The sequence below is a fragment of the Eufriesea mexicana genome, unplaced genomic scaffold (assembly GCF_001483705.2).
Source record: "Eufriesea mexicana isolate 0111107269 unplaced genomic scaffold, ASM148370v2 scaffold10344, whole genome shotgun sequence".
NCBI lineage: Eukaryota > Metazoa > Arthropoda > Insecta > Hymenoptera > Apidae > Eufriesea > Eufriesea mexicana.
In genome coordinates, this window is record NW_016918030.1 from 172,018 (window position 1) to 186,897 (window position 14,880).

The 14,880-nt window shown below is 35.5% G+C and overlaps 1 protein-coding gene across 6 annotated transcripts in view; it reads right to left on the reverse strand.

Annotated features, from left to right (window-relative positions):
* Positions 1 to 181: 181 nt before the first annotated feature.
* The window catches only part of magu (SPARC related modular calcium binding-like protein magu), a 24,165-nt gene continuing 9,466 nt past the window's right edge, over positions 182 to 14,880 (reverse strand). Inside the window, exons 1-11 of one of the 6 annotated variants that reach the window (XM_017908307.1) lie at positions 10,370 to 10,511; positions 9,850 to 10,207; positions 9,374 to 9,533; positions 8,465 to 8,839; positions 7,860 to 8,084; positions 3,717 to 3,797; positions 1,923 to 2,000; positions 1,512 to 1,745; positions 1,229 to 1,401; positions 961 to 1,126; positions 182 to 865 (exon numbers count right to left, since the gene is read on the reverse strand). In XM_017908307.1, coding sequence (XP_017763796.1) covers positions 777 to 865; positions 961 to 1,126; positions 1,229 to 1,401; positions 1,512 to 1,745; positions 1,923 to 2,000; positions 3,717 to 3,797; positions 7,860 to 8,084; positions 8,465 to 8,839; positions 9,374 to 9,500 — 1,548 coding nt within the window. In that variant the 5' untranslated portion in view covers positions 9,501 to 9,533; positions 9,850 to 10,207; positions 10,370 to 10,511 and the 3' untranslated portion in view covers positions 182 to 776. Of the gene's footprint in view, positions 866 to 960; positions 1,127 to 1,228; positions 1,402 to 1,511; positions 1,746 to 1,922; positions 2,001 to 3,716; positions 3,798 to 7,859; positions 8,085 to 8,464; positions 8,840 to 9,373; positions 9,534 to 9,849; positions 10,208 to 10,359; positions 10,512 to 10,799; positions 10,840 to 14,880 lie in introns of those variants that run through there. The other 5 variants (XM_017908306.1, XM_017908308.1, XM_017908303.1 and 2 more) reach the window with 5 other exon arrangements.

A 14,880-nucleotide genomic window follows, 5' to 3' on the forward strand; every position in this document is an offset into this window, starting at 1 on the left:
ATTTTTTAACATTTTTATTTAAAATTTTACATAAATATAACACTTGTGGTTACTATGAAATAGTACAAGATAGTAATTACTGCCAGTTAATTACAAATTTGGTAAAAATAATATTCAAAATGAAGATAACTATTAATTGTTGCTTCAAAAAATAGTTTGCAGAGTAAATGATATCCGAACAGAATTTATTTCAGTAAATAAATTTCAACTTTACAATGATCTTTGACTCGATAACGTTATATAGTTTATAGTTATGAAAGAAGTCTTAAGAAAGTATGAAGCTAAAACTAAGTAAACCTACATAAAACAATTGCGTGTAGGACTAATGCAACAAAGAGCGAGACAATTAGCGAGTTTAGTAGCGCATTCAGCAATTGTACATTCAATTTCATATGTCTGCATTATCTTTGTTACGAGAAGGTGCTTAGCACCAAAGTACACAACACCTAAACAAGAAAAAAATTCAAAAAATATGTACACGATTGTATGCCCGTAATACTTTGTTATTTTTTATTCTTACAACTACATATATCATTATTATGCTAAAATACACTATCGCATTATCAATATCTGTGAGGTACAGAAATATGATTCGTATTAAAAATAAAATGACGTGAGTGGTATTTATCACCAGATATAAAAATACAAATAAAATTCTTTTAACACAGTAATTAGCTTTCTTTTGAAAGTCCCGTTGTTACAATTCATGTGTTAGATGAATGATCACTATAATGTATCAATAAAATGGCGAACACACATTCGTATCACACACACTTCTAATCGTCGTCGTTTTTAAGAAACTGATCCAGAGGATTAGGGCCCATTCTTTTCGGTTTACTTGTTGATGCTTTTTCTGTACTCTCAGCTGAAATAGTTGAATATTCATAAATTCAAAGAAACTGCTGTAAAAGTTATGTGTTTTGAAATTAACAAAATATACATATTTATGATAATAATTACGTGTTGTAGGGCGTTGAGCATTTAGACAACTGAACCATTCTGTCATGCTAATTTTCCTATCGTTGTTGATATCACAGTATCTTGGAAGTCTCTTGCCGCATCTTTGAAGCTGTCTGTTATTTGCCACCATTGTGCGAAAACTTTTCCATTCTTTTCTTTCTAGAACCTAAGAAAAAATTACAAATATATCTCTTTCTTTCCTTTTATTAAATTGATCGATATTGATCTTCTATGTACAAATTTTTAATGTCATTAGAAAGATGCTTGCCTTATTTTTATTCTTATCAAGCATGACGAAATGCCAAGTGGCTATTTGTTCCTCTTTAGATGCTTGCCATTTAGCCGTCGCTTCATCTGAATCCGTGCCAGAAGCCTTCATCTTTTTGTGCATTAAATCCATTAAATCTCGTAGAAACAACTGTTTCTTCTGTTCAGGACAGCCTAATTAATTAATTAATTAATTAAGTTTAAAATATTCTTATCACAGTATAAATTATTAAATGAAATATGTAGCAAGACACGAGACGATAATATAATTTATTGTTAATTACCTTTCATGGGTCTGCTAGGAGTAGGCACTGGATTACAATTTGGAGTACGATCTTTGGAAGATGTCCCAGGTATTGGTTTGCCAGTATCTTGATACACGCACCAACAATAGCCTGAATAACACTGCACACGATGGTACCTTCCGTCAGGTGTACATTCAGGTACATAAAATTTCTTCTGAGAATGTTGCCTCTCGTCTTCTAATACGGATCGCCTGTCCGTTAAACAATCGTTTGCTGTAAATTTTATTCGGTATTTTACAATTCGTTAAAAATACTGTACATACTTAAAACAATTTCATCTTATTATATGAATCTAAATTATCTAAGATATACTTTTAACTTCCTAATTACAATTTATAAACAGGTTCCAAGTTCTTAGAAAAAAAAAGAAACATAGAAAAATACACTCACCATCACTCTCTTCTTTCGTATCGACTGGATCATCAAATGTTGGTCGAGAATGCACTGGGGCAGGATTGCCTTTCAATACTGTGAAAAACAGAAAGTAGCATCACCATCAAATTTTTATTTCCATGCAACCAATAAAGTCGGCCCATACACCGAGATTTTTTAATTAATGTTAATCATTATGTACAAGGACATATTTCTTTTTTTCTTTTTATAAACTGCAAGAAGTTTTATTTCCAGTCAGTGTACACAGTGAAAAACTTTATTTCTTTGTACAATCTGCAATAGTTTCGTACGATCTGTTAATGCAGTGGTTAATTTGGAAAAAATAACTTGTATTTACAGTTGTTGGTAATCACGGTGTCGCATATTTGCTTTTACGGATAATTTTGAAAAACCGTCACCACCCAACAAATAATAAGATTCGCCCACACAGACGCATACTTTTCACACATGTTTCTATCTTTCTTTTTAATAGAGCCCATGCGTAATATTAGAAAAAATGTATTACAAATAACAAAACATAATTCAGTATGTTTGCTGTTTTTTTATTTTAGCAAGAATAATTCTTCATAAAATTATATTGATCGCGACATGTACGAATGGGTGGTGACGCAAGGGTTTAAAGAAAATAATTATAAAAGGCCATTTCTTATTAGTAAGAATCAATGTAAAAGTACGTGCTTATGAAAAAGGAGCATTGCCACGTTGATTGTTTAAAACAATTAGTTTATTGTTCCCTGAAACTGTACGAATATACTTAAATAGTTTGTCATAATAGAAATTGACATTTCCTTTTCAAATATGTATAATTTTTAGCAACATAAAGAATAAGAAGAATGCAAAGAACTTGTTTTTTTAGTATACCTGTTACAGGGATACGTGCAGAGGTTGTTTCTATATATTTCATTATAATAAAGTATTTTATTTCAAGTCGGATAATGGAAGATTATTAATATTTTTAAATATTTTCCAATTTATAGAATTTCATTTGTTTAACCCCTTTGCCTACAATATCGTGCGAGACTCGTGGTAAGGAGATCGGGTCAAACACGAGTGTGACGGGCGAGAGGCGTGGTCCATAGATAGGGTCCAACGTAAGCAACACGGATCGGGCACGTGGATAATTTTCGTCGATATTTTTCTGTCGAAACAAGTTACAAATTGTTAATTAGGTGTTATTCCTCACCGCGTTCAAAACGGCTCGAAGTGTGACTGACTGTTCTGTTGATAATGGCACGCGTCATCGGAACTTGAATCGTAGGGTAAGGGGTTAATATAACTTTCTTTCTTAAAACTGCATAAAGTTTCACGATAACAGAATTTGCAATTCAATTTTTTTGAAGGCAAGGTAATCAATCTTGTTTCGCGTTATCTCATGCCTCAATGAGATCGTTAAAAAACATGTGACAATTAGGTTACAAAGTTCCACTTCCGTAAATCTCTTTCACTCCATATATACCTTGGGTAACTTTCTCGGAGTAAAAACAACTTTTTTTTAAACAAGTTAACTAAGGAAGTCTGTAGAACACGTTGAAATACCTTGTTACATTTGGTAATTACGAGAAAAAAATCAGAGGCTGATAAAAAATGAAATAAAAGGAAACGAAAAGATAGTTGAAATGAATGTCTTCTCGATGAAAAAATTTCCCAAGCTCGTGATAAAAGTAGTAAAAGATTTACAAGGATCCCTGCAACAGGCGAATAGTTAACAATGGTAAGCAAAAGATTTGAAAGAAAGAAATAACGCAGAATAGACGTGACAGTGCTGATTTGATGTGCAGAACTAGGACTCACCTTGGTCCATAACCCGGGTCCTCTGGGCCTCAGGGACCTCGGGGCGCTCGTCTGCGGGGTTCAGCGACAAGAACAAACGTACTAAATGATAACAATGATGTCACTCAGCCGACCGGCCTTACCTATATGTACAATGTTTTTTTGTCATTCGCGCATCGCAGGTTTTGCTAGCAGAGCAGCGAGCGGTGGCGAACATCGAATAGTAGGGTGGTCACTAAGTATTCTCAGGCAGCAGTCTCTCTCTCTTTCTCTCCCTAGCGCGTACCCCAAACACTTTTTGGCGTTCTTACGTGTAACAGAACTACGTTTACGAGAGTAATTTCTTTCTTTCCTTTTCATATGGTACAAGATTCCTGTTTAGTTTGTTTACCGGTAGCAAATTGTCAGAAGATTCGGAAGTTCATGCGCTTACTTGGCGTGTCATCAGTGAAAACCATGCGATGTACACGTTAAAGGATGTGCATTCGGAGAGAATGTTCGAAAGTAGTTGAAAAATTAGAGACAGTCTATAGATACTTTTATAAATAATTTCTTACAATAATTGAGAAGAACATTTAAAAACGCAACAACTCTAGAAGTCTGGAAATCTAGAACCCTAGAAGCCTAGAATTCTGAACTCCAGAATTCCAAAACTGTAGAACTTTACTGGAACTCTAGAGCTTTAAAACTTGAAAACATAGACAATTTTATGCTCTGAGATTTCTGATCGTTAAAAATTTGACGTGATACAGAATAATATATTTTTTCTCCGAGCGCAGTTTTTAAGTTTCTACGCGTTTCAATTAGGCACCTCAACGCAAGGAATCAACAGGTGCATGCTCGTCCGTGCATAAGGTGTTATTTTACAGTGTACCGAAGGAACACCAATCTTTTATTCTTATTCTATGTTCTCAAAGAAGATATTACGAGTAAAGTGAAATAAATTCTACGGAGGACCAATAAGAGTAGAAGAAACATGTTTCTACAAAGTTGATAGAGACAACTGGAAGTTATAAGGCCCGATTATTCCCGGGTCACACGTGTCGATACCGAAGAATCCTGAGTCGAACGTGATTACTTAACATGCAATTGACCACGATTCTACGTATCGACCAAGCTACGCTTAAGTACTTCTACTCCAACACTTTTACATCGTTGCAAACTACCTGTTTGAAGGACAGAAAAAAGCACGAGGTTTAAAGCAGCGTTCTACGGTAAAATAATACACTACAATTTCCCAGAAGTGGTTTCCTCAGAAGTAGTACCTACATAATCCTTTGGTATTCGAAATCGATAAACTATTTTAATTTTCGACAAATATCGAGGCTCTGAAAAATTCGAAATTCTAGACGTCATGTAATATTGATAGAGAAGCTACTTATTATATTTTATAACTTAGAAAATCAACTCTAGATCACAACAAAGAAACCAAAAGAATAGTTCCATTTATGTTTAATTTTTCTAGTCATAAAAATTAAAAAGATGATCAGATCTACAATTCATACCTAAACAACCCTTTGATTTATTATATACAAATAAATATTTTATTATAGACCAACAGATAATGGTAATATATGACAGATTCACACAATTGCTATCCAGATATTCAATGTCCTATCATGCACAACTGTGACTCTCGGTTGGAACCTCTTTCTGAAGGACTCATGCGATAACCCAGGAGGATAGTTTCAAATAGTCATCATTGTAGTTCGCGTAGGCGCGGATTTACGAAGTGACAAGTCGCGCGGGCGGTCATTCTCGTAGGCTAACCGGGAGTACGGAGCATGTACACGAGGTCAATTGCTTCAATTCCACAGTAGCTGGTCGCAGTGTGGGCAAACTTCCGGCAGGATTCACGAATGTTAAGCGGGCCGACTATAGAAGACGGCCCTTGGCGTGCGCGACATCCTGTCCCGGCCACCGTTTGTAATTTATACCACGATTTAGACGCCGAGACGACGACCGCGACGACGATCTTCCGGTATTATCCTCCAACGATGCGCTATAACTGACATGCTTTGCAACAGTTTTATTTATTGCCAGGTCCGAGAACCCCTGAAGAATAACTACAACCGCATATTTCCACAATGCTCTGCTTTATACTGTTCCAGAGAAAGTTTAGGACCGGAGGAAATGCGAGTAATATCACGTAACAGATTCACAGGCAGATCTAGTCAAATTTCATTTTTGATATCTTGATTCTCCAGATTAGGGCGGTGGTCCATTGAATTTAACCCTTTGGGAGCGAATGCTAGAATATAGGCGATATAACTTTTACTTATTGGGTAAAATACTATGTATATTGCGGAGAGAACTAATTTTGCTATTTTTACCAGTATTGTCAACATTCTGCCATTCAAGGAATTGCTCTCTATTTGTTATTTCCAAGCGTTTACTATGTATTTTGAGCACTGTAGTTTTTGACTTGCAACAGGTTCCCGTCTACAAAATGTCCAACTGTATTATTGTAATTAGATATGAGGAAAAATGATTATCGATATGGTTGAATTGCAAGAAACATCGCAGTGAAATAAAATTTGTAGTATAGTGACTGAATATTTAATTAAGAGGAATACTTCCACGACGCAATCGAGGATTCAATACGCCAAGAAGACATCATAGGGATGCACAAAAGACAACACGAGATGCTACGAAACAAAATATCTTACACGTGTTATATTTATGCAAATGCAGGTTACCACAAGAGGAAATAAATTACACGCGAGACTCCCTCTTTCAGTGCGAAATCGTTTCTTACGTTACTCGAACGATTGCGTACAATTGCCATGTTTAAATGTCAAACGATTATCGAATGGAAACTAGAAAAATAATAAAGAATGACAAATTTTCATTTAGAAAGGCAAATGGATACAATTCTAACAATTAATAAGAAGACTACGCCACGTAGGAATCCTGTTTCGAGAATTTTTTCGACACGATCGAATAGATTACACTTCTCTTGCAAGAGTTACTTTGCTTTGCCTGATCGTAAAAGAATAATAAGTCGTGTACATCTTCTATGTGATTGTAATTTAATCACCGGTGATTAGAAGCGCAACAAATTCGCATTTGATTGTAACTACTGCATTCTTTTCTCTCTCTCTCTCTTTTTATCTCGTTTGTTCCTTTTCAATGGAAGTTACTGCAACGAAAGGGAAAGATTCAGAATTCGACATGGATCTGTGAGTTGTATACGTTTAAAAGCAACCCAGCGGCAACCTTCACCTAGGAAACGAGGAAAGAGGAGCACCATGCGCAGTAATTGCTCGATTGTAATGCCACGCGAGTAGATAGATTAGCGCGTGTTAGGCAGCGTTAAGTACAAATAGTGATGTTAATTCCGATTTACGATCGCCATAAAAGCCGTATCCACGTATTCATGTTGGGGCTTTTTACAATTTTATTTTATTGTCTTATAATAAGAATTAAAAGTTAAGGCAGAATTTATTATCGTGGATAACAGTGGCGAATGTATATCGAAATTAACACTATGGTGTTTCATCCTTGCACGTAAACGATCTTGCTCCCTTCCTGTGTTCTTTATCGATTATCTAAGAAATACATTGTGCAGTTCAGATCATAAATTACACGAATAAGAGAATTTTTCATTGAAGATTCACTGTACGTAGGATTGTACATTTGTATCCTCAAAATGCTATCTTGTAATGTAATTATAACAAAATCTTTCACTGTCTCTTTTTACATTCGTTTAAAAGGGAATGCTACAATGCTTGTCTTAGTTTTTACAATCACTCTGTACATTGATGTGACGATCCTAGAGGAGACAATCTTTCGTGGCGCAACAGCGTGGCGCCGCTTCGCAAATATCAACGTATTCAAAATTGATTTATGCACTCAACAGCCTCGCCTGTGACCTTGGCAACTCTCGTCTACCAGGAAAGCGGCGTTGCGGTATTTGCAACTCGAATTGATAATCCCGAATTCAACAATCTGTCTCGATGAAAACTCTTTTGAAACATCGAAGAAAAAAAAAAGAAGAAATATTATCGTATCAATCATAAGATACTTCTCAATAATCGTTTAAACTCGCCGAAAGGGACGAAGATCGTTGGAGCGTGCAAGTGTCACCCAAGAGGCCGAAGAGGTCCTCAAGATTCTCCCCTTTATCGTTTGAGATGCACGTGCACCACGTGTTAAACTTACGAGTGAAGTCGTTCGCAAGGCAGGCACCCCATTCTTGCCTGGAGAGTTTCAAATCCCGATTTAGGTCGCACGTGCGGGCAAACGTGCGAGCACATTTCTTCGGCCTTACCGCCTTCTTTGCGAGCCTTCTTAATTCCTTGTACTCTGCCCTATCCAGATAGCCATCCCCATTCTTGTCTAACGTTACGAATTTCCACGACAGTACTCGTTCCACGTTTTTGTCACCTGTTGAATAAGGATTAATAAAAGTAAGTTAATAATGAAAAGGTACAACATATAATAAATTTGTTAGATACCTCTATTTAACTTTTTCAATAATAATAAATAAATACTTTCTTTAAAACTATATTTGGATATTTTTTTGTTATCATTCCCACGAAAATTAAAAATAAACGTTGAAATATCAAATTTTTGTTTCAATAATTCATTGTAACAGAAATTTACTTCACAATTCTTAACATCACTCACGATATATTCAACAGTTCTCGTAGAATTTTATCTGTAACAACTAGACATCTAAAATATAAAAATAAAAAGACAATGATTCCTAATGTCCTTATTGCTACGTTTAGCATGCAACAGGATATTTATTCGACAATCCTCACCATCCGCAGAGATGTTCGTCCGCCTGTACTCGATCTTGAAATTTTCGATCAGGTTCCCATTGAACTTTGACTTTTCTGCTCGATCACACGTATTCCTATGCTTACTGCTGTACTGCCTTCGTTGTTTCCAGTTCGGCGAGCGCCTCCTTTGGCCGCTCCTGGTGGAAGCAGTAGATCTGGGACCAGGTTTTTTCACACATCTTGGTCTTTCGTTTCTTACCGAGGTGTCGGGCAGCGGTCTGCCCTGCGGCGTCACGCACCAACAGTACCCGGTTTCCTCGTGACATTGCACCGGTGCGTAAGTGCCATCCGGACGACAGACTGGTCGTGCACCCGGCCTGGCGGTCAATCTTGCGGACAAGCATGCTGGTGTCTCTGGATGGACAGGTTCAATCACGTGGTTCCTTGTTAGATGTTATCGTTTTGTTGAACTACGCGTCTTTCGATGTGCGTGACAATTTTTATTGAACTTGTTGCACAGGAGGATAAAAAAAATAATGCAGAAGTGTTCCACTAGTAGTTCACTGTTACAGCAATTGGATAATCTCAAGTTTTTATTTCTATTAAACTTTATGTGTCAAGAATAATTGTTTCTGTGAATTTTTTAAGAACATCTTTTTAGTTTCTATAAAAAAGAGCGAAAGGGATTTGGTATTTAAATTCTCTTTCTTCATTAGCTTTTTTAATAAATATACTTAATAAAAACAACAAATTTCAAAGTTCTATCTCTTAATAATTATTCTTGTCTCACTTCCAAGTTTACTCTTGTAAAAAATAATTGCTGTCCATGATACTATTTTATAATTGTATAATTACATAAAAAGAATTTTCAATAATTCTAATGTGATTATATAAATAAAGTACGGTAATAATTACTAATGCAATTACGAGAAGAATGTATCATCCTACCTGGACAAGGGCCAGTGTGTTTGATAAGAATAGACATGCCTTGACACTGCTTCGAGATGACCCGACACTGACTCGAATACGTAATACCGTCGCTCCCACATACCGGTGTACTTGCACCGTCACTCATAGTGCACTCAGCTATCCTTTTCCTGCACTCCTCCTAAAACACACAACCCACACACGATGCAGAGTAAATATGCTAATGGTTCATATTGTTCGTACAATAATGTAGGTTTTAGTACTAGTACAATAAGGTAATAAACATATTTAAATTCAATTAATATAACAATATATAGAAAATACTTATATATATTTCTTTAAATATAGAATATTTGATCGTTTAGATCCTTTTTATATATCTTGCAGAAATATTTCTTAAAAAATTTTTAGCGATGTCTTCTGTTAAAATAGTGATACGCTTACAATATCTTTCTTTTCATATTTAATAATTAAATCACGTCGTTCAAAAATATTACCGTTATCTTTGAACCATGCCACAATCATTTCCAACATCCCAAACTTGGTATCGTGAATAATGTCACTCGTCTACGATGATTAATCTCCATGAATCATTTTACAAATCCTCTTAAATACAGTCAACTGTTTGTTATTTTTATGACTTCCTTTTAAACGGACATGTCGAAGAAAGAATGAAAATTAAAATTGGTCGACATTTCTCGGGATGACTAATTCTTTCACGATTTTCCTTGAATCCATCAACATCGTTTGATGTTCCAGGAAGATTGCTGACGCATTTACGATATCTTTCATAACCTCTTACGCATGCCTGCGAATCGCATTTCTTATAACCATAATTGGTGTTCGTTACGCTACCTTTGAGAGAAAAACTAAATTTACAACAGAACACCCTTATATGTAGAACTAAACCTCTATAACTCATACGACCAGTATGCAAATGACTTTTTAATTAAATATTCATTGAAGTCGTATAGTTAGAATATTTTTTAACTCATGGCTTTACCTACATTCTCTCACCGTATTATCAGAATACAAAGTATGTTGTCTTATCACACAGGAATTGCCCATAAGCCTTCATCTATCTATTTATTTTTATATTGTTTAATGTTGTGATAAATTTCATAAAAATACATATTCTTTATGATAACCATAGAAATTCTAAAACATGTAAAAAATATTGATTGTTATAATATTTATTATGCTCTTAATCTTTTACAAAGCTTATTTTATTTATCACTTATCTTCAAAAAATCGTTGGTTTTTACAGTTTATTCTCCTTTTTAACTTTGCCATAATGCCATAGTAAAATACTCTTTATACGTTTTGTGTTCGTGTGTTGCATTGATATGAATACATTTTCTTTGAGTACGAGGATACTTTTAAGTGTCAGTGTAAATCTGCAATTTATATTTTATTTTAAATTATATAACTTGAAGCAAATACTTACACAAAAAATTCTTGAATCAAAACCCTCTTTGCTATGCGAATGATTCACAGAATAGTCTGGAACAGTGGCGTCTTTAACACGGAGGAGGCGTTTCTATCTAGTAAAGAAGGCGCCTCAAATCCATCAGAAGAGGCGCCTGTATCATTACGTCATGCATTTGCATTGCGCGGAATGTGAAACCCGATTTACGATCTTGAACGTAGGACCGTGTCAGTAATTACCCTCGTTGAAATGATTGAATGTATCACCGAGAAATGCACTACTAATTACCATCCGTGAAATATCGTCGTCGTCTCGCGTTGTCATTTGCTACGTGCCTTTCACGTATTGCACTTATTTGAATAAACATAATCGTTCGATACAGGAAAAGATACGACACTTAAGAACACGACCATATAAATCATTCTTATTACCTTTTAATTCAATTAACTTCAACAGTTTCACGATAGCGTACGATAGACACTGAAGAACATAAAAAAAGAGAAAAATCATTAAGTGTTAAATGAACGTTCTTAACCTTACAAATTTATGCCGTCAATTATAAAACAACTATTTAATTTCTTACACATTCTCACTAGTAATTGGACTTTTATTATCCACAGTACTATGTGACATAAAATTTCTTTAATAAAACTCTCATTACACGAATTATCACGAAATCAATTCGAGTCGAAGACGAATCCAGTAGATGTGTTGATTTACCTATGTTCATAACCTACATTCGTGGCTCTGCGTGACATTTTATACTTCTCGTATATATTTCTTCTTGTACATATTTCGTAAATTAAAGCTATTTAAAACTCAGTAAAAGAATTTTACACAATTTTTAGACGAGAGATCATAATTAACCTCTATAACCACGAATATCTTGAAGAATGCTTATACATGTGTACATAAATAGAAGTAAACATACCATTTAAGAGACATTTCCAACGTGTTATGAAAGCAAATTCAATATCCATGGTCATAGAACGTACAAGATAAGCAAATAAAAGATTGGCTGATTAAAACTGAGATATAACGGTGTCAAAAGGACCCGTCGAGGCTTGTCAATTCGTAACGGAATTCCCTCCAAAGGAAGACGCCATTAATCTACGAAGATAGTCCTGCCGGAGGTGGCGCCCCATCATCGATGGCACGCACCCGCGTTCCACGAGAATGCGTTATGCCGTGTACCGCGTGCACGCAATGCGATGCAATATACGCGTAATAGGTAGAGTGCAACGCGGTGTAGCGTAGAATAATCCGGGTTACGCGTTGAATGCTAACACGGTCGAGGAACGTGCGCGCGACGATTGCTCGCTTGGCGCCACCTCGGACGCGATTCGAGAAAACGACGCACGCGACCGTCAAATTGTGCTGTAATCGCGTTCGATTGCATCGAATCGTTTTTCTTTCCTTTTTTCTTTTCTTCTTTTTTCCTTCCTATTTCTCGCGGCAGGCAAATTCCTGATGGTTTTCTGTTGACTTCTAGTTAACTCGATTTCCTTTTTGTTCACGTTCTTATTGTTACTAATTGTAGGATATTGTTACTAATTGCAAGCAAGTGACAGTAACGGAAAAAAGACATAAATTTTGTTTCTCTCAGTTTGCAATTGCTTGCACTGAATAGAATTCCCTGCAAGGATTTCTCAAATGAACTTTTTATGAATCTTGTAAGTAAAACTTTTGTAATTTCTTAATTACATTTTTTATTAATTTTTAATAAATTTTTGAAACAGTTTTTCTAGGAACATTTCATGTCATTCGTGTACATTTTTCCTAGGAATTTTTGTCTTTTTTGCATACTTTTCTAATACAGTAAGTACATTCAGATTTTTACAAAATTCTAGTGTATGTAAATCATTATACAATTTTATTGTGTTCCTTATCAGTACTTTGATTTGATTTATCAATGCTTTAGTATCTACATAATACACATATAATCCATTTATTATTCGCTTCAGCTAATTTAAGTGCTAAATCTAATTTAAGACTATTACAAAGATAACATAAGCGATTTCAATTTAAACATTTACAATCAACATTTCCTATCGCTTGCCACCTGTCTGACTATTTATCAACATATCCATAAAATTTTATGAATCATTTCAGGAAATTATAACGATAAGAGCTAGCACGCACCAAAAAGTTCTGGCGGTCGAAGATTCTTTACGCAAAAACTGAGATTATACTATAAAGAAGAATAACATTTATAACAGAAGTTAACAGTAAGTGCTTAAGTATTCTTTATCGAATCTAATCTAATTTTCCAGAGTAAGGAGTAACGTTTAATTAAATTTAATCAACCGGTTTTTTGTACCGTGTTTCAGACTATTTATTCGTTTTTCCATACTGGTGGAAATAAGTCGTCCAGACGAGTCAACCATGCAACTACGATGACATAACACGATTAGTAATTATCTACGCTGGTTAAGTGGCGTCGCTGCGATGCACCTGTTAACCCATCCCCCTATCTTACGTCTACACGATTCTCTCTTTCTACAAGCTCAGAACGCATATTCTCTCGATATATATGAAATACACAAAAGCTTTCCAACGCGTTAACAGTAACAAAATATTTGTTAAACGTTTGTCTGATATGTTACATAACTCTTTATAAGAAGCGCGTAACTTTTTCGAACGACTTTTCTGTATCGTACAGTCGGTTATGGCAAGGATAAAGACACGTTTCGAGGCACGTATATGCGCCTAATGATGGGTTCCCAGAAGGTGTCGTTTCTTTCTGTAGAACCAACGACGAGCGAAACGTGGTAATTTGTCAGTGTCTCTGATTATAAGGTCGCCAACGAAGTTGCTTGAAAATAACGATTAACGAATGGGCACTTATATCCGTGGCCACCGTATAGCAAGTTATTAGTAATGGAACTGTATCTTATTCCTCGATCGAATTTCCAACGTGTTTTTTCAAGGTATTGACACGATTCTTCTGTATGTTTTCTGGATGAGATAACTTTCTCTGATAATTTAATAATTTCTAATATCCATCTAAAAAGTGTTCACATACTTTTGCAATACCGCGTAAATTATTCCACTAAGAAATATTCATATATTCTATTAAAATTTCAGATATTGCATCAAGGAATGTATTAGAAATACGATAAACGTCTTCGTAGCAATTTTTTATTTAATTGGTGGATAAAAAGAAAATGGGAAATCACATCACTTAAGGAATAATGACGCTAATTATCGATTCGCAGTCGAGTACCTGAATCCTCGTACACGTCCCTGACGTAACACAGGAGCGCAGGTTCTTGTGGTTGCTTAAACATTCGGAGTCGATTATCGCTTCCAGTTGGCCAGGAACACCAATGGAATATTAAAGGATCATTTACTGGCGCGTATCCTTCGTGAGGATTTCAACGATTCACACGTTTCCACTTTTATGTTAATGTCTGACTGCCTCGTTGCTTCATCCTTTGAATTTTCTTTGTCAACAAGAGAGATCGTTAAACTCGAAACATTTACAAACCCGAGGCATCCTACTAAACTTTCAGTTATACGAATCAACCTCGACATTCTTTTAAAATGATAAAAACATTAAATAAAAACTCTAATATTCCGACGATTATACTCACCGTTAGAGAACATGAAACAAAAAGAAGACAAAAGAATATATAGTAAAAAACATAGCGAAGTAAATGAATAATAAGATTCTAATCGTTTCCTCATCCATAAAGAAACGAACCAATAAAAGTCAACATCACAAGGAATGAACGTCGAGGATCCCAGTCACGGAGTCCATTAACAGGGAAATAATGTTAAAAGCGGCGTCCGTTCTTGAAATCCTAACGAGCCGGCAGCGATCTCGTGCAATTGCATTCTCACGTCTAATTTGTTTACCGATAAACTAACGAGTCGTTCTGCGTGGCAGTATCGATTGTAAAGTCGTTTCGTCCATGATTTACGGAAGAAATTAATTACCCGGCTAAGGGATCGCGTTTAATTGTTGCCAACAGCACGATTTCGTCGTGTTGTCGTGTCGCTTGTCTCGTTAACGACCACGTTTGCAGGCACGTAACATAAAAAAAAAAAGGGAAAAGAAGGAAAGAGAAAAAATGAGGAGGGGAGAAGGGAAAGA